The sequence below is a fragment of the Aulonocara stuartgranti genome, assembly GCF_965226115.1.
Source record: "Aulonocara stuartgranti genome assembly, chromosome: 23".
Lineage (NCBI taxonomy): Eukaryota > Metazoa > Chordata > Actinopteri > Cichliformes > Cichlidae > Aulonocara > Aulonocara stuartgranti.
In genome coordinates this window covers 49168289-49188301 of record NC_138958.1, presented here as the reverse complement: position 1 = coordinate 49188301, position 20013 = coordinate 49168289, and the positions used below count along the sequence as shown (strand labels likewise).

Genomic DNA, 20013 nt, shown 5'->3' with positions numbered 1-20013 from the left:
CATGAGCAGTGGGTTATCCAGCAGTTTGATTCATGTCAGCAGCATTTAGTTTGTAACTGCTGACTCACCTCTGGCTGTGTCCTGCTCTCAGGGTCACAGTGGACACTGTACCTTTGACCGAAGCTGCAAAGACAGTCAGCAGGGGTCTGGATGCATTCAGCACCACGTCCTTGTTGGGCAGACACCTTCAGTGACAGGACAGTTTATTATGCTGGTAACGTTAATAAGTCTGATCACCTGTAGAGCTCATTTAAACACATCAGCTGTAGAACATCATGTGTCATGGCGTGTCCAAACTCACAGGCTGCATCCTCCTGAGGACCCGGCCTTCAAGGTCTACGTGGGCCGGGTCCTCCAAAGGTCGGGTAGGCGGGAAGTGAGCGGCTGTGACGGTCTGGCCTTCAGATCCGCGTCACCGCTGTCTCGGTGGAGTTTAATAAACTCAGCCGTCTGCTCCTTGCTGTCTAAAATCTAACAGGACACTGGAGTAAACTCTCGACCGTCTCACACTTCTGTTTAATCACTTTTCTGTTTGACGTTTATTCAGCTGTGTGAAAACTGTAACTTCAGCCAAACCAAACAAACAACACTGAAAAAAGCCAAACGATAACATTTTTACGTGATCTAAGTGACTTATATATCATGTTTAAACCTGAACAGCCAAAGGCCGTGGGGGTCCAAAAACGATGTGCCGGGAGTCCGCTGTTCTCGCCGGCTCTAATGACCCTCGACCTCCCGGTTAGCTATCCAGATGGTGGGTAACAGACGTCTCCAAAAACGTCAGAGCACTTTTGCAAATATGTGATATCTTGACAAACCGAGCAGATATTTGAAGTTTACACTCCTACATTCTCAAACAGGAGCCCCAGCAGAGATGGATGGCTGGCGCGGCTCTCCGGAGCCCCCAGTCAGAGCAGATGCAGGGCCAGCAGGTGTGGAGACCCCTGGCTGAGGCAGCTGAAGCTGTGGGTGGCTGTCAGCCAGCTCAGGATGCCTTTTGGGCTGCAGCAGCATAAAATCCTCAGCAGGCTGGGTAAGCTTGCGTGAGCTCTCTGTGGAGGCTGTTGCAGCTGAGATGGCTCACCCGAGCGGTGCAAACTTAGTTACCTTCAAGGCTCCAGAGTCAGCTGAGGTCAGCAGCTCAGCCTCTGGGGAGGTTACAATCCCTTGAACAGCCAGGTCTCTACAACCAGAAACAGTCTTTGCATGTGCAGCTTCAGAACCAGACTTGAAGTTCCAGTTAGTGTCCGATGTCCCAGAAACACTCAGGTGCTCACTGAGCAATCTCTTGAGGCCAACACTCAGAAAATCAAACCGTCTTTGAGCCTTTGTGGGAACATTTATAGTCTCTGCTGGAAAGGTGGAAACATCTGGGAGATGCAGTCTTAACACACTGGGCTTCACAAGTCCTTGGAGGCAGCTCACTAAACTCAGGGATGCAGACAAAATCAGCACTTGCAGGAACACAATGTGCCCTCTCACAATGAGCTTGGAAGCATAAACTGAGTTTTCCTCACTGACTGTTTTAGACAGGATTGTGGGAGCAACACAAAAAGCAGCTTCAGCTGGAAACACACAGTTTAGTGTCTTTGCTGCTCGCTTTAAGTCACAATAAACAGGAAACTCATTGTGTCTCATGTCAGAATCACTCATATACAGGACAGGAAGAGGCGGAGCTTATTTCCTGCAGGGAGCGGTTAGCAGTCTGTGTCTTTCTCATTTCTGACTCCTAAAGAGCTGAAAAACACAGGCTGTTATTGGCTGGCTGACACTGGGATTAATGTCCTTGAAGCCAGCAGTCTTTAATGTCCAGGTTCAGAACGGGCAGGTGAAAAACAGTCCTTTATGTCCTCTGATGTTCAATAAACTGTCCTGATTACTGAGGGAGCAGAGAAAGTGTCTCCATCACTCACCACAGCTGGATGCTCTGAAATCCTGGAATCCAGCTGTGGAGAGGAGCGCCGGCGGCGTGGACGCAGTTTAGTAATCAGGGAACGGGAGACAGGAGGGAAACACAGCTGGGACCAATTACACACACGAGACAGGAAACAGTAACACAGGACTGTCAAAGTAAAACAGGAAATATAACACAGAGTCCAAAGTAAGGAGACGTGGGACACAGTGAAGACACAGAAACAGAAACCAGAACTATAATCACAAAACAAACTCAGAAACATAAAGAGTGAATCAGCTGATTCAGTGTTTGTGACAAAAACATGGATCCTGGTTAATAACTTTTATTTGTTTGTTTCTGTATTATTTTGTGTATCGTTCTTATGAGCTGTTGTTTTGTCAGTGAAATATTATTTCATTGTTTTAAGCTTTTTGTTGACTTTGAAGTGCTTAAGTTGATATTTTTGAACATTTAATTTGTTCGATTATTGTCGAGTCGATAAAACTGTCAAACGCACAGCTGCTTCCAGCATGGCCGGAGGAGAGGTGGCCGAGCAGACGCACAACACACACAGCTCACAGGTTTGCATTTCTAGATATTGCAGATGTTGCAGAAATTGAGAGTAAAGAACTCGGAGATCCAGCGCTGTCTCCTGCCCCTTATTTATACACCACAACACAACGACAGGCGTAACTCACACAAACGGGTAACATGAGGCTCAGATGCTTTGGACGTGTTCACATATACTGGACACAGAATGATGAAGATGGAGCTGCAGGAAGGAGGAAAAGAGGAAAAACACAGAAAAGATTCACAGATGTGGTGAAAAAGGACACGACAGCTTCTGTTTGTTAGTTTGGTTTTTCTTTATTTGGTAAAGATTCAGAAATAAAGAGAAGATCACATGTTTGAATATTATATTAACGTTCTGTAATTACAACAAGTTGTAAAATCTTTCCAGAGTGAGACAGAGACTGTGCAGAGACTGTAGAAGGACAGAGCAGCAGCAGAGCAGTCCAGATACACTGATGATCCTCTGTCAGATCCAGAGGGACACACAGGGCTGATGCTGGACTCTACATTGTGTCTGACAGTGGAGCTGTTCTCAGAGCAGTTCACTCTGCAGCACTGACAGTCATCTGCACTTCATTCCTCTGTCAGTCACTGCTGGATGAAGCTCTCCTCTCCACCTCCCAGTAACATGGCCCAGTCAGAGCGTCTCTACACACAAGCTGCTGCTGCTTCAACCTCTCTGGATCATCAGGACACAGCTGCTCCTCTCTCAGCACACACACCGTCCTGTTTACCATCATGGCCTCCACCTGCAGAGAGAAGGAGGAAGAGCAGAGGAGATAAACGAGTGTTTCCAGAGACTCTTCATCAGCTGTCAGTCAGTGATGCAGCACATCCAGTATAAAGAGCAGCAGGGACGTCAGTGCTGGGACTGTACTAGGACTCATTGTTGCTTCACTTTTTCTAATCTTTGGATTTTTATTGAAGTTGCTGAAAATTTTTTTCCCTCCTAGTTTGAGTTTGGACTTTCATTCATTAGAAGAACCTTGGTGTGTCCACTCTGAGCTCTGTAGGAACCCCAACAACAAGCCCAACAATCCAGATGGACGGTTCCAGCTGTTAACTGGAGGAATTCCATCCAAACATCTGCTCTCACTAAATTCTTCCTCACCTACAGACTGTGTTCTTCACTGCTTTAAACTTGGAAATCAATGCAGTCATTGGTCTGCGTGCTGCTTTGTTCAGAGAGCTGATTGGCTGTTGACAGCGTTTGATCAGAGCATGTCAGACGTTACTATGGTGACCATAAAGGTGAGAAACAGGAAGTGTTTGTGTCCAATCCTGAAGCCTGTCACCGTTCTCCTCTCACAGCTTCACTGAGAAGCTGCAGCTTTACAGGAAACACTGGATCTTTGTTTCATACTGACTGTGTTTAGTACAATACTGCTGACAGCACCACCCACTCACTCCATCACTCTACTTACACCAGAGTCTCCAGTCTGTAGTCTGGACTCTGCTGAAGATCAGACAGCTGCTTCACATCTGGATCCTTCAGGTTGTTTCCATACAGCTCCAGCTCTCTCAGATGGGAGGGGTTGGACTTCAGTGCTGCTGCCAGATAATCACAGCTGATCTTTGACAAACCACAGAGAGTCAATCTGTATAAAGAATGAAAGATGTAAGTTTATTAGACAAAGTGCTTGAAATTGTAACCCTGGTAAGATTTACAGCAATCAGAAGTACAGGGTTCTTTGAATGCATCGTAGTCCTTGTCTGATAGTTTAATTTCCGGGCTTGCCCTGAAGGCACCATCTGCGGCTCCGTGCACGTGAAGGTGTGGTGTAGAGGAAAAAGGACGGCAAGGAAAAACTCCATGCTGCCGCGGAGCACGGTTTTTTCCAGTTGAAAGAGAGGAAAGAGGTTTAATTAACATTTGTGAGAGAGCTGTCGTTAGCGGTGAACCACAGACGGGTACCTACCTGAAAGGAGCCGGAGTATTTCTTTGAACTTTTTGAACTATTCTGGTGAGTTAGCCTAGCTCACTTAGCACCGCTATTGCAGTTCAATGCACTGGAAAAAAATAACTAACCAGTCAGAATAGTAGTAAATGTGTTTAATGATGTTTAAGATGTGTTTTCATAGTATTGCAATGTTGTGACAGTTTTGTTTATTATGAGTGTCTAGTGTTTTACTTTCTTGGGCCTGCTAGTTCAGCCGCGGCCAGCTAAGTGGTTATGCGCAGTTCACGTGCAATAGCTGTGCTGTTACTGTAACTGCGGGTGATGCACAGTAATACCGGTGTGTTTACTTTTAATGTGTCACAAGATGCAAATTTATTTTAATATTTCAAAAGAACCAAGGACATTAGGAACAAGGACATTTAAGGAATGTGGACATCTAACATTCTGCATTTTTGTGTGCAGACTGGTTTTTTTTTGAGGTACAGTTCCATGGGTGCCAAGTGAGGAGCTGGTATCGTGGGTCTAAGACACTGTTGCTGCTGTGGAGGCCTTCTCTGTGTCAGGACGCCGACACGTTGATGCCTGCCGTACCAGGAGGGCGGTAGGGAAAAAAACAAAAGGAAGCCCACCTGAGAGATACCTTATCATTTTCTTTTGCTACTTTTTCTCCGCCTGAGATTCAGGTTGTTTTCAGTTCTTAACCCAGGACAGTGGGTAACTGAATAAACTGACACCATAAGGAACTGGACACTCACATGCTATTTTCTTTTCTTTTTTCCTTTTCTTTGGGGTGTTGAAATATTGTGTTTCTTGTCTTACATCTATTTTGATTGTTTCAATTATTTTTGTGATGCATTTGAGATGGTTACTGCATTTGAAGATATCCCTACATTGAGGATGAGCAAAGGGAACTGATCCAAAAGGAAATATATAAAGCAAACTTTGTTTCACAAGCCTGTGGTCGTGCGTGTTATGTGGGTTGGAAGTCTCATTGCTCTTACAGAGTTGCTACCGCCAATCTCCTTCCCAAACCTAGATTCGGATATTGTAGACATTGCACTTGGGCGAGCAGTATAGATCATCTCTTTATAGATAGAGGGACACACGTCCAGGTTACATAAAAAGTGGCGAGCCAGCCAGGAGATTGGTTAATAGTAGCTTTCTGATCTTCCACCCCACACTACGCACGTTTGAGATTTTTGAGATTTGTTCCACTGAGTCAGGTATGGATATTTGCAATCGTTTTGAGGTTAATGGTCAAAACTCCCTGTATGTAACAGGTATAGGACCAGAATACACAGATGAGGAAATAACTGCTGTGTTCAAAGTTAATGGAGATATTTCTAAATTAGTGAGGATCCCTGACGAATCAGGACAACCAGAGGGTAGAGCCCTGGTCCAGTATGCATCTGACAGGTCTATCTCTAGAATCGACCCCATTACTTTGGGTACCGTACCAAGTCCAAAGGACCCAGCTGTGATGTGGTTTGCGAGGACCATTAGAGATGTTTGTCAGGAAGTGGTGGGGAGGGAGATAGCTTGCAGATACCTGGACGAACTAAAGTCTGTCGCAGGCAGTGGCAGGAAAGGTTTCTTGAATGTGCTTCAGGAGGAACTGCATGGGAACCAGGGCACATCACATGACGTACACAGTAATGCTACACAGCCCTATGCAGCTCAAAATGCTAACACACCTAATAATGATCAAAATGAGCCTGCAGAGCCCACACATGTTTATAGTGCATCTGCTAGTTTACCAACGAGCCCAGTCCACATCAGTGAGGATGTTTTTAACCCCCCCCAGATCCAGAGAGTGATTGTGGAGCATGTCATCCGAAGTGAGTCCACCACTTCACCATCCCCACAAATAAGGTTGCGCACCTTCTCTGGGCGGATGCCAAGGCCAAACGGTGAGGTGGACTACGAAACATGGCACACCCAAGTTGATCTTCTCCTTAACGATCCTTCCTTGAATGATGCTCACAAGGTGAGAAGGATTCTTGAGAGCTTGCTGAGTCCAGCAGCTGATGTTGTGAAGCCTCTTGGCATCTCTTCACCACCAAGTGTCTACATCACTCAACTTGACTCTGCTTTTGGTGTTGTGGAGGATGGAGAGGAGTTGTTTGCGGCATTTCTCGGCTCTAACCAAGATAGTGGAGAGAAGCCATCAGCATACTTGAACAGGCTCCATAGCCTCCTCACAAGAACAATTTCTAGAGGGGGAGCCTCAGCTGGAAATTCCAATGATCATTTGCTCAGACAGTTTTGTAGGGGCTGTTGGGATCAGAGCATCATCATCGGCTTACAGTTAGAGTGCAAAAAGGGAAATCCACCAACATTTCCTGAATTCCTCCTCATGCTGAGAACTGAGGAAGACCGCCGTTCCACAAAGCTAGATAGGATGAAAAAGCATTTAGGTGCTTCGAAAGCTAACATGTATGCCCACCATGTTTTTGATATGCCCTCTTATGACTGTGAGCCTGTCCCACTGCCTAACTCAAAGCCGAATGAGACATCAAAGCTTGAAAAGAAAGTAAATGAGCTAACTAAACAGTTGGAAAAGCTAAACAAAAAGCCACCGAGCCTCACTCATGATAGTAATCCTCCCCTAGTGGTAAAAGCAAAGCGAGATGAAACCTCTGATATTGAGAACAAGATAGCTGAACTGACAAAGCAAGTTGAAAAACTAGCACAAAATCAGAGAGAGAGTACTGAAAAGACCGACTGCTTTGCAATCAGTAGTAGTAACATGAAGAGGGGCCTTAAGGTGCCTGGAATGCCGAGGCCGTGGTTTTGTTTTAAGTGTGGGGAAGACAACCACATTGCTGCTCATTGCTCGAATGAACCCAACCCCGCACTGGTTCGCAAGAAAAATGCAGAACTCCGGGAGAGGCAGGATAAGTTTTTAGCTCAGCAGGCTGCTTCCCCATTCACTTTAAACTAGTAGCAGCTCCTGTAGTGGGACGTCCAGGAGCTGCAGTTGATGATAACCCCTGTCCCAACAGATCAGTTGATGGTGCTGGAACACAGAAGGAAGTCATAACCCACACAATGACTGAAACCTACCGTTGCACAGAGCGATCTATACCTGCAGGGCTTGTAGGTCCTCGTTGTGCGGCTTCTGTCTTTCTTGAGGGTGTGCAGTGTGAGTCCATAATGGACACTGGCTCACAAGTTACAACAGTGTCCGAGTGTTTCCATAAGAACCATCTGTCTCACTTACCTATACATCCAATTCATGCCCTTCTTGAAATCGAAGGAGCAGGTGGACAGCAGGTCCCCTATCTTGGTTACATAGAAGCGCGTGTCACTTTCCCGCTGTCTGTTCCTGGCAGGAAAGAGGAGCTAGTCGTGTTAGCACTTGTGGTGCCAGAGTGTCAGTTCAACAGCAGGACCCCCCTGTTGATTGGTACCAATGTGTTATTACGACTTTATGAACAAGTACTTGAACAGGATGGTCCAGAGGTTGTTTGCAAACTCTTCTCTAGAGATTTTGCAGTGATCTTCCAGCATATTGCCCAGATCCATGACCTCAACAACCATGCTCATCCTGTCAGGTTACATGGTGGAAACCCCATCACATCACCATCCCTGCAAAACAAAAGTGCTGCATCACAGGTGATGTCAGGTTGAAAAGGAACAGTCAGACCACATTTGTGCTTGAACCCAATGAACATCACAGGTTGCCAGGTGGCGTGTTCCTTGAAGCTGCTCTGATGGACATTCCATCTAAGTCTCGCTGCAAGGTCCCGGTCGTCCTGCGCAATCTTAGTGACCATGATGTTACGCTGCAGCCAAAATGCATCATTGCTCAAATATGTGCAGCTCAGCAGGTCACATCACTTGGACCAGTGAAAGGTGACTCTCATCACAATAAGCCTGACAGTGACAACCTCGAGTTCAATCTTGATGATTCACCAATATCTGAACAATGGAAAGATCGTATCACCACCAAGCTTAGATCTATTCCAGAAGTCTTTGCTGTGGATGACCTGTCATATGGTCACACCACTGCAGTGAAACATCACATCAGGCTACATGACGAGACTCCTTTTAAGGAGAGGCCAAGGCCTATTCATCCCAGTGACAGGGAGGCAGTCAAGGAGCATCTTAAAGAACTGCTTGATGCAGGAATCATTAAAGAGTCACAGAGCCCTTTTGCATCCCCAGTGGTCTTGTTCCGGAAGAAGAATGGTTCTATCAGGTTATGCATCGACTACAGGAAGCTAAATGCTCGAACCATCAGAGATGCATACGCTCTTCCGAACATTGAGGAGACCTTTGCTGCCCTTAGCGGTGCTAAATGGTTCTCCGTCATGGACCTTAAATCTGGTTATTACCAGGTTGAGATGGCCGAAGAAGACAAGCCTAAAACCGCTTTCACGTGTCCCCTCGGCTTCTTTGAATTCAATCGCATGCCTCAGGGTGTCACGAACGCACCAAGCACTTTTCAGCGCCTTATGGAAAGGTGTGTCGGTGACTTGCATCTCAATGAGGTATTGGTGTTTCTGGACGACTTGATTGTCTTTTCAGACACATTGGAAGAACATGAAGCACGACTCATGAAGGTGCTGAACCGTCTTAAAGATTTCGGTCTAAAGCTTTCTCCGGAGAAATGTCACTTCTTTAAGACGTCAGTAAAGTATCTTGGTCATGTCGTGGATGCACGAGGAGTTCATACTGACCCTGACAAGATATCCGCCTTGAGAGACTGGCCTCGTCCTTCAAATAGGAAAGAGCTTAAATGTTTCTTAGGCTTCGCAGGGTATTATCGGCGGTTTGTCGAAGGATATTCCCAGATAGCCAAACCTCTTAATAGCCTGACAGCAGGCTACTATCCACCAAAGAAAAGGGGCAAAGTGTACAAGAGGGAACGCTTCACGACTCTTGTGAGCCCTAATGCACCGCTCGGTGAGGAGTGGACTTCAGAGTGTGAGAGTGCATTCAGAACCCTGATCAAGAAACTGACGTCTGCGCCCATCCTTGCTTTTGCGAATCCACAACTACCATATGTTGTACATACTGACGCTTGTCGCGATGGATTGGGGGCAGCGCTCTATCAAGAGCAGGAGGGGAAGCTCAGAGTTGTCGCGTATGCCAGTCGAGGTCTTTCCAAGAGCGAGAGAAACTACCCTACGCACAAACTCGAATTCTTGGCCTTAAAGTGGGCCGTTTGTGAAAAGTTCAGTGATTTCCTTTATGGGTCAAGTTTCACTGTGCTTACCGACAACAACCCCCTCACATACGTCTTGACATCTGCGAAGTTAGATGCTGCTGGTCATCGCTGGTTAGCCGCTCTTTCTACTTACCAGTTTACCATCAAGTACAGAGCAGGGCAGGCCAACCGCGATGCAGATGGGTTATCCCGGCGGCCTCAAGGTCCGCCTCTTGAGGATGAAGCTTTCACTAAAGAAAGAGAGAGAATAGAGGACATGAAAAAACGGTTCATGGAAGCAGGAGATGACATGGATCATGAGGTGTTCTCTGCATTATGTCAACGTCATCTTGTGATGGTTAAAGATGAACGTCACCCTCATTCAGAGCAGCCTGTCATTGCGGAGTCTCTTGTTGTCGACCCTTCTGTAGTGCCTGATGTTTTCGATGAGGACACTTTACCATCCATGGCTAACTCTGACTGGTGTAATGCTCAAAATAATGATCCGTCTCTCTCACGTGTCATCACCTTTGTGAGGAGAGCTGTAAAACCCAGTTTCAGAGAGACAAACCTTGAACATCCCGATGTCAAACTTCTTTTTAGGGAGTGGAAAAAACTTGAACTCAGGGATGGTGTCCTGTACAGGAAGTGGTCTGAGCGAGGCGAACTGGTGTATCAGTTGGTCTTACCCGAACAGTTCAGAGAGAGGGCACTGCAAGGAGTGCATGATGATGTTGGCCATCTCGGTTCTGAGCGTGCACTTCAGCTTGCTCGTGCCAGGTTCTACTGGCCGAGAATGGCCAGAGACATCGAGGAGAAGTGCAAAAAGTGCGAACGCTGTTTCAGGCGGAAGGCTGTGCCTCAGAGGGCCGCGCCTTTGGAAAACATTTCTGCTACTTATCCACTTGAACTTCTTTGTATGGATTATCTATCCCTTGAGCCGGATGATAGAGACACGAGAAACATTTTAGTCATCACCGACCACTTTACAAAATTTGCTGTGGCGGTGCCGACTAGGGATCAGAAAGCCAGAACTGTTGCGAAGGCTTTATGGGAGAACTTTATTGTTCACTACGGGTTCCCCAGTCGTCTGCTCAGCGACCAGGGCAGGGACTTTGAGTCTAAGACGATCAGAGAACTCTGCACACTGATTGGAGCAGACAAAGTTCGTACCACCCCGTACCATCCCCGGGGAAACCCAGTGGAACGATTTAACCGGACCCTCCTTGGTATGCTAGGGACCCTGGAAGAAAGAGACAAATATCATTGGAGAGATTTTGTCAAACCTCTGGTCCACGCATACAATTGCACGAGAAACAGTACAACAGGCTATTCGCCTTACGAACTAATGTTTGGTAGGCAGCCCAGACTGCCGATTGATCTTGTCCTGGGAATCCAACCTGATATGGCAAGTCACAAGACCCACTCAGAGTATGTCAAGGGCCTTCGTCAACGCCTACAGGAGAGCTACTCATTAGCTGCTAAAAATGCCAAGAAGATGGGAGAGAAGAACAAGGCTAGGTTTGACAGGGAGGTCAGGGCAGCTGAACTCTTAGAAGGGGATAGGGTCTTAGTGAGAAACGTGAATATCAGGGGGAAACACAAACTGGCAGATCGGTGGGAACAGAAAATCCATGTTGTTGTCAGACGGATTAGCGACAGTCCTGTTTATGTAGTCAAACCTGAGACAGGGGAGGGGCCACACCGTACGTTGCATAGAGACCTTCTTTTGCCGTGCGGGTTCCTACCTGTAACTGAGATCAGAGAGCAAAGTTCTTCCACTGACGCATCGAGAAAAATGAGACTGAGGGGCAAAACAACAAAAGGCGTGCAAGGGGACACTGATTGTCAGGAGGACGAGTCGTACAGTGATGAAGATGAACTGTATCCTAATACATGGATGCCAGAAATCATCACGAAGGGTCCTTTCCTGCAGAGGGAAGGAGGCTTCAATGAGCCTCAGCCAGTTTCCAGGGTATTAAACCCAGACACCCCTTCTTTTGTGCCCCAAAGTTCCGCACACTTACCTGAAAGACCTACTCACGAGCTTCAACCAGGAACTCCTTATGTTAGCTCTGAGAATAGTGGTTCAGTTACACATCCTACTTCACACTGTAGGACTCCGGACCATATTGTCATTGATATTCCTGAACCTGATGTGACACAAATCTCACCTGATGAAGAGAACACAGATCTCATCACCACAGACCCTGTAGTTGCAGACACTGACAATGTAGTATCTGAGAGTCAAGAGTCCGAGAACGCAAGTGTCCGGCGTTCTACTAGGGAGAGACGTCCGCCTCGGAAACTCACCTACGATGAGCTGGGGGAGCCTTTAACCTTGGCCATTAGTTCATTCTTTCAGGCTTTAGGGGCTGCTATTTCACATGTGTCTGTACCGGTAGGGGCAGGTATGCATGCTGGGACTCATGCAGTCTAGAGGGGGAGAATGTAACCCTGGTAAGATTTACAGCAATCAGAAGTACAGGGTTCTTTGAATGCATCGTAGTCCTTGTCTGATAGTTTAATTTCCGGGCTTGCCCTGAAGGCACCATCTGCGGCTCCGTGCACGTGAAGGTGTGGTGTAGAGGAAAAAGGACGGCAAGGAAAAACTCCATGCTGCCGCGGAGCACGGTTTTTTCCAGTTGAAAGAGAGGAAAGAGGTTTAATTAACATTTGTGAGAGAGCTGTCGTTAGCGGTGAACCACAGACGGGTACCTACCTGAAAGGAGCCGGAGTATTTCTTTGAACTTTTTGAACTATTCTGGTGAGTTAGCCTAGCTCACTTAGCACCGCTATTGCAGTTCAATGCACTGGAAAAAAATAACTAACCAGTCAGAATAGTAGTAAATGTGTTTAATGATGTTTAAGATGTGTTTTCATAGTATTGCAATGTTGTGACAGTTTTGTTTATTATGAGTGTCTAGTGTTTTACTTTCTTGGGCCTGCTAGTTCAGCCGCGGCCAGCTAAGTGGTTATGCGCAGTTCACGTGCAATAGCTGTGCTGTTACTGTAACTGCGGGTGATGCACAGTAATACCGGTGTGTTTACTTTTAATGTGTCACAAGATGCAAATTTATTTTAATATTTCAAAAGAACCAAGGACATTAGGAACAAGGACATTTAAGGAATGTGGACATCTAACATTCTGCATTTTTGTGTGCAGACTGGTTTTTTTTTGAGGTACAGTTCCATGGGTGCCAAGTGAGGAGCTGGTATCGTGGGTCTAAGACACTGTTGCTGCTGTGGAGGCCTTCTCTGTGTCAGGACGCCGACACGTTGATGCCTGCCGTACCAGGAGGGCGGTAGGGAAAAAAACAAAAGGAAGCCCACCTGAGAGATACCTTATCATTTTCTTTTGCTACTTTTTCTCCGCCTGAGATTCAGGTTGTTTTCAGTTCTTAACCCAGGACAGTGGGTAACTGAATAAACTGACACCATAAGGAACTGGACACTCACATGCTATTTTCTTTTCTTTTTTCCTTTTCTTTGGGGTGTTGAAATATTGTGTTTCTTGTCTTACATCTATTTTGATTGTTTCAATTATTTTTGTGATGCATTTGAGATGGTTACTGCATTTGAAGATATCCCTACATTGAGGATGAGCAAAGGGAACTGATCCAAAAGGAAATATATAAAGCAAACTTTGTTTCACAAGCCTGTGGTCGTGCGTGTTATGTGGGTTGGAAGTCTCATTGCTCTTACAGAGTTGCTACCGCCAATCTCCTTCCCAAACCTAGATTCGGATATTGTAGACATTGCACTTGGGCGAGCAGTATAGATCATCTCTTTATAGATAGAGGGACACACGTCCAGGTTACAAAATCATTCAGTGTTTCATCATCTGTTCAGAGCTGAAGAAGGTTCAGAATGTAGAAGTTTAGAAAATGGAAACTCCAAACAGCTGAAGCCAACAGGAAGCAGCTTCAAACAGGAAACTGTGCAGAGTTTCAGACTATATGTCCTGATGCAGCCAGTTGGATTTTGGAGATTTGAATCTCTGTTCTGTGACTAAGTCCTTGAATCATTTCTTCCAGTTGGTCCAACAAGACAGACTAAGTATTGGACATGTGTTGTGGCTCCATCAGGGGAGCTTCTAAATGTGATGTGATGGCCCCTCTGGGTCTGTCAGGTCACAGCACTGAAGAGAGCTCAAACTGGGCACACAGCTGTTCCAGTCTGGACCAAAGACTCTATACTGGGACTGAGGGACTGCTTTGACTGCACCCACTGGGACTTTTTAAGGGCTCATGTTCTCACTTAGATCATCGATTTCTACTGACATTTCTTTCTGGGAAAAATGGGGATTACTTTGGAAACAGGAAGTATTTTCCCCAATAAGCAGCCCTGGATTAGTAAATCACTCCAACATGTTCTCAGGCAGAAGAAACTGTCTTGTTATGAGGGAGAGAAGAAAAAGATTGAGGCACAGAAACCTGTTGAAAGAGAGATAAAGCAGCTAAAATCAGGTGTAAAAGTAAAGCAGAGGATGAGCTGAATAAAGGACACTCAAGGCTGGCTTGGAAAGGAATGAAGTCCATGGTGGGGATGCAGAACAAGGAGCAAAGATGAATGTGATGCTGAATCAGCAGAAGACTTGGACTCATTTGATTCCAGCTTTGATATCATTGATTTCAATGAAGAGCTTTGTGATTGTAGCAAAGGGCTGGTAGCTCTGAGAGTCCCACTGATGAGGTGTTTGTGTGGAAATCTCTTAGTGGGACCAAAGAGAGAAAAAGCCCTGGTCCTGATGCTGTGGGAGGGAAATGATTGAAGTGTGCTGTGAGGAACTGACTGGGAGATTTTCACACATTTTCCAGTCCTCCTTGGAACAACAGGAAGTTCCCAGCATATGGAAACAAAGGTTAAGTGTCCTATGGCACTCAGTGATGATGGTGCTGTGGCCCCACCACCTCCACCTCTTTGTAAAGGAACTAACTGTAATCTGAAGCTTCAAATGGAACTAAGACTTCCTCCACTAGGTGGCAGTGTCTGATGAGAAAGTGTTAGTGGAGCTGGCCTGGAGTCAGAAACAGGAAGATGCAGGATTTGGGCTGAAATGGGCAAAAGTGGTTAGCACTAGTGCCTTAGAGCAAGAAGGTTGTAGGTTGAAGCTTGTTGGTCAGCTGGGCCTTTCTGTGGAGGTTGGATGTTCTCCCACAGTCCAATGAAATGCTGCTTAGGTTCATTGGTGCTTCTACATTGGCTGTAGGTGTGGATGTGAGGGAGTGCTTCTCTGTCGCTCTCTGTTGGCCCTGTGATGGACTGCTCACCTGTGCAGGTGGACCACGCCTCTTGCCCTATGACAGCTAGGGCACAGGCTGCAGCCCTGTGAGCCTAAGCTGAATAAACAGTTAGCAAAAATGATCCATAGATGGCCTGAAATCCCCCAGTTAGCAGTTTGGTAGATAGCTATGACATGCTAATCCCATCCAGCAGCTGTATTCTACCTGTAAGCTGATCCCTGCTGAGCCAAAGCACTTTTTCATATACAAATTACAACCTTTAATAGAAACCTATTGGTCAGCATCTTATTAGCCTGCTGTTAGCTTCATTCCACAGAAAACTGAGAGAAACTAACAGAGTTGATAAAGAATAAAGAGAAATGTGCTGATTTAAAGCCTTTGAAGTGCTTCAGATGATCTCTGTCCACTTCTGTCCACTCATTCATTCATGTAAGCTTTCTAATGCAGCTTTGATCTTCACAGTCTGCTTGATGAAACTCATTCTAACCCTGAATGTCAGAGTGTTCCTGCTTCTCTTTCCCATCATTCATGCTGGCAGTGGAGGAGATTTGGATGTTGGACTGTGTTTTGGATGATGTGTGTATGTTTGTGTTGCACTGCTGTCTGTAAAGCAAACGCACATTTTGCTTTGGATTTCAGTGTCACACAGACTTTAAGGTGCAATGAAGAGTTTGAGAGTTTCACAGTGAATTTTCCAGTGGAGGATTTTTCTTCTTCTTTGAAGGTTTGAAATGTGAACATTGTTCTGCTGCAGTCAATGGACTAAACCAGAGAAGAAGAAAACAGACTTTACCATGAAGATCCTCAGTGTGGATCAGTATAATATCAGCCTGATGTCTGCAGTTTAGTGTCAGCACAACTTTCACATCATATTCATCTCAGCACAACTAAAACATGCTGACTGACCTCAGAGTTTCAAGTTTACATCCTGGACTCTCCAGGAAACCACACAGATGCTTCACTCCTGGATCCTGCAGGTTGTTCTTAGTCGAAAACCAGTCATTACTCAGGTCCAGCTCTCTCAGATGGGAGGGGTTGGACTTCAGTGCTGCTGCCAGATAATCACAGCTGATCTCTGACAAACCACAGCCCCTCAATCTGTATAAAGAATGAAAGATGTAAGTTTATTAGACAAAGAGCTTGAAATCATTCAGTGTTTCATCATCTGTTCAGAGCTGAAGAAGGTTCAGAATGTAGAAGTTTAGAAAATGGAAACTCCAAACAGCTGAAGCCAACAGGAAGCAGCTTCAAACAAACACAACAATAGAAAAAACTCTGAATGTTTCACATTAAAGTCGTACATTTCTCATAAAAACAGGACAAAGACTTGAAAAAGTCGTGTTTTCCTTCCAGGAACCTCATGGCTTCACTTTTAAAGGTGAAGTGTGACAGAAATGGACATATTGAAATCAATGATATCAAAGCTGGAATCAAATGAGTCCAAGTCTTCTGCTGATTCAGCATCACATTCATCTTTGCTCCTTGTTCTGCATTCCCACCATAAATATAAAGAGGCAAAACTCACATTTTCCAAAATCCTCTTTAAGCTTCGACAATAAAGGAAGATAGTTTTATACAAGTCTTTGTGGTTTTCTTGTCACCCAGATGCCCGAGTACTTAAACTTGTTATAGCTGGGTTTAAAAGGGGCTAAAATACACAAAACTCCCCAGTTGTCGTACAGATAGACTTTGCCTCGCTCTTCCCAAAATTCACTTTATATCCAGAAATTGTCCCAAATTCCTTAAGTATGCATTAAGGTGACCTTGAGGCTCTTAAAGGCGCCTATAAATAAAACGTATTATTATTATTATTATTATTGTAAGTCTATCCAAAAGTTTGCGGAGGCTGTTCGATGGGTTGGAAATAAATAAAATCATGTCGTCGGCATAAAGAGAGACTTCATGTTCGATACCCCCTCCATGTTTTCCCTCAACACCAACACATTGTCTCAGAGCAACAGCTAGCGGTTCAATGGCAAAAAGGAGACAGAGGGCATCCCTGTCCTGGAGGGCAGATTATTGTTAGTCTGGACGGCTGTTAGAGGGGAGCAATACAATACTTTTATCCAAGATACAAAATTAAAGACACATTTTTTAAGCGTATAAAAAAAAATCCCATCTCACCCGATCCAATGCCTTTTCTGCGTCAAGCCAAATTACAGTTTCCAATGTATCACCTTTAACATGGGTATAAATGATATTTAATAGAGCTCTAATGTTCAAAAAAGAGTGCCTAATAAAGCCCGTCTGGTGAAATAATGGAGGACAAATACTTGTGTAAGTGACGGGCCAACACTTGAGCCAGGATCTTGGTGTCTGTGTTGAACAAAGATATTAAACGACATGAACGACAATCTAAATGGTCTTTTTCCTGTTTTACAATTAAACACATCACTGCTTGATGCATTGTTGGAGGCAACGACTGTGAGAGGAAGGATTCTTCAAAAGTTGATTTTAACAGTGAATTCAGTCGGTCAGAAAACTTTATGAAAAAATCAGATGGATACCCGTCGGGGCAGCAGATTTTCCAGACTGCATGCTCCGTACGGCCGTTTCAATTTCAACATTAGAGACAGGTTCCTCCAGACTAGCGATCGCATCTTCTCCCAAGGAGGGAATATCAAACACCTTATTGAAATCATTGTGGATCTCAAGGATAGTTTGGTTGTCTGTAGACCTTATTCCCTGGTCATTGTAGATCTCAAGGATAGTTGGTTAGCTGTTCTTAGTCGTAGCTGGTGAGCTGATAACTCGCCTGTTTTTTCTCCATGTTCATAAGCGTAGCTGCAACTTTGACTAAGCTTGTTTTGTAGATATGAGATTGTATTCAGTTTGTCATTGTAACCGCTGTGTATATAATACAGGCTCAGGAGAGTGGCTGTACACAGCATGTAGTTTAGTCATTTCATCAGCTAACTGAGAGAGGCGCTCGGTCCCTATTTTATTCCAACCGCCCCCAACATGTCCGGCTGGATAACCACTGCTCATCTACCATCACAATGAACACCGGTGTACCACAAGGCTGTGTGATGAGCCCTTTCCTCTACTCCCTCTTCACCCACGACTGCAGACCTGCTGATGGTTCCAACACCATCATTAAGTTTGCAGATGACACCACGGTGATTGGCCTCATCAGTGACAACGATGAGGCCGCCTACAGGGAGGAGGTGGATCGTCTGGCTGAGTGGTGCGACAGAAACAACCTGCTGCTTAACACTGAGAAGACCAAGGAGCTCATCGTGGACTACAGGAGGAATGCTGACCCACATCCACCCATCCACATTAAGGGGACAGCTGTGGAGCGTGTGAGCAGCTTCAAGTTCCTGGGAGTCCACATCTCCGAGGATCTCATCTGGACGACCAACTGCTCCAAGCTGGTCAAGAAGGCTCACCAGCGCCTCTTCTTCTTGAGGACTCTGAGGAAGAACCACCTGTCCTCAGACATCCTGGTGAACTTCTATCGTTGCACCATCGAGAGCATCCTGACCAACTGTATAACAGTCTGGTACGGGAACTGCTCTGCCTCGGACCGGAAGGCGTTGCAGAGGGTCGTGAAAACTGCCCAGCGCATCGCCGGAGCACCACTTCCTGCCATAAAGGACATCTACAGGAAGCGGTGTCTGAAAAGGGCTGGGAAAATCATCAAAGACCCCAGTCACCCATCACATGGACTCTTCACCCTCCTGCCCTCCGGGAGGCGCTACAGGAGCCTCCGAACTAAGACCACCAGGTACCGGAACAGCTTCTTCCCCACAGCTGTCAGACTCCTGAACTCTGCCTCCTGACATCTGACCCACGTTAAACTCATGGACTGAACATACACACACCCACAATGGACAACTGTACCCTCAAACACACAATAATAACATGGACTGAATCACCACTCACAACCACTAGCACTTTATATAGCCTCTGTAGAAACTATCTACACCCTCACTTATCTTAACTGCACTAGCTCTGTGTAAATAATCATTCTGTACATTCGATAATCTTTAATCCTACAACTGTTTACAACTTGCATAGTTCCCATTTCTGTATAGCTGTATATCTCAGATTTCTGTAAAGTTATTTATTTCATATTCTGTATAGTTTTTCATATTTATATCCTGTTCATATTCTGTACATAGCTCGTACTCACTACAGCCTGTACATACTTATAGTTATAGAATATTCACAACATACTTCATACCGTGTACATTATAACATACCATAATAGACCCATTTCTGTAATATACTCACATATCTATATTATTGCTAATATATATTGTAATATATCTATGTCACTAAAGCACTTCTGGATGGATGCAAACTGCATTTCGTTACCCTGTACCTGTGCATGTGCAATGACAATAAAGTTGAATTCTATTCTAATTCTATTCTATTCTATTCTGTTTGGCACAAAATGAAATTATTTGGCCTCTCAGATGCTTTTAGAGATTCCCAAATGACTGATGATGACATCTCTGGGGTCTGATTGATAGAAAAAAAATCTCTTTGAGACCTTTTGTAACTGACAAACTCTTCATCTGCTAACAACACTGAGTTGAATCTCCATGGCTGATAGTTGGAGCAGGCATCAGGAATACACATTGAAAATGTCACGGTTCTGGGTCCGTCGGACCCAGTAGTTTGAGTTTTATTATGTTTTGGTTTTAGTTTGCATCAGGGGTTGTTTTCTTGTTCTCTGGTAGTGTTGATTATGATGATGTTTATTATTTGAGTTTCATGTTTCTGTGGTGTTTAGGATTTGTTCTTCAGTTGTGTCTGCTTAGTATTTGTCTAGCTCCATGTGCCATTTTCTGCCTGTCTCTCTATGTCGAGTTTGTGTCTTAGTGTGATGGTTGCTTGTTCCTGTTTTATTGTGATGGTCTGCGTCTCATGTGAGTGTGTTCAGTTTTACCTTTGTCTCGTCTTGTTGATTATTCCCAGCTGTGTCCACCACCTGTGTGTAATTCCCCTGTGATTCTCTGTGTATTTAAGTCATGTCTGCCGTCATTGTAGTTGCTGGTCCGTCTGTGTATTCCACCCTGCGTCATCTGTGTGTTTCCCTGCTGTCAACCGCCAAGTGTTTCTGCTCATGTTCAGGTTCGTGTTCTGTAGTTAGTTTGTTCCCAGTCTAGTTAGTCATAGCTCCCTTTGCCGTTTGTATTTACTTTCATGCTCAATAAACCACCTTCACACCTTCACGACTGCCTGCGTTTGGATCCTCCTTCATTGCCTCCACACGGCTCACCTCACTCGCCG

The 20013-nt window shown here is 45.2% G+C and overlaps 1 protein-coding gene across 1 annotated transcript in view; it reads right to left on the bottom strand.

Annotated features, from left to right (window-relative positions):
* Positions 1 to 2735: 2735 nt before the first annotated feature.
* The window catches only part of LOC309701281 (ribonuclease inhibitor-like), a gene marked incomplete at its 5' end in the record, with an annotated part of 286714 nt that continues 269436 nt past the window's right edge, over positions 2736 to 20013 (bottom strand). The window contains 2 exons of the mRNA XM_082525374.1: positions 2736 to 3216; positions 3892 to 4065. Coding sequence (XP_082381500.1) covers positions 3204 to 3216; positions 3892 to 4065 — 187 coding nt within the window. The 3' untranslated portion in view covers positions 2736 to 3203. The remainder of the gene's footprint in view (positions 3217 to 3891; positions 4066 to 20013) is intronic.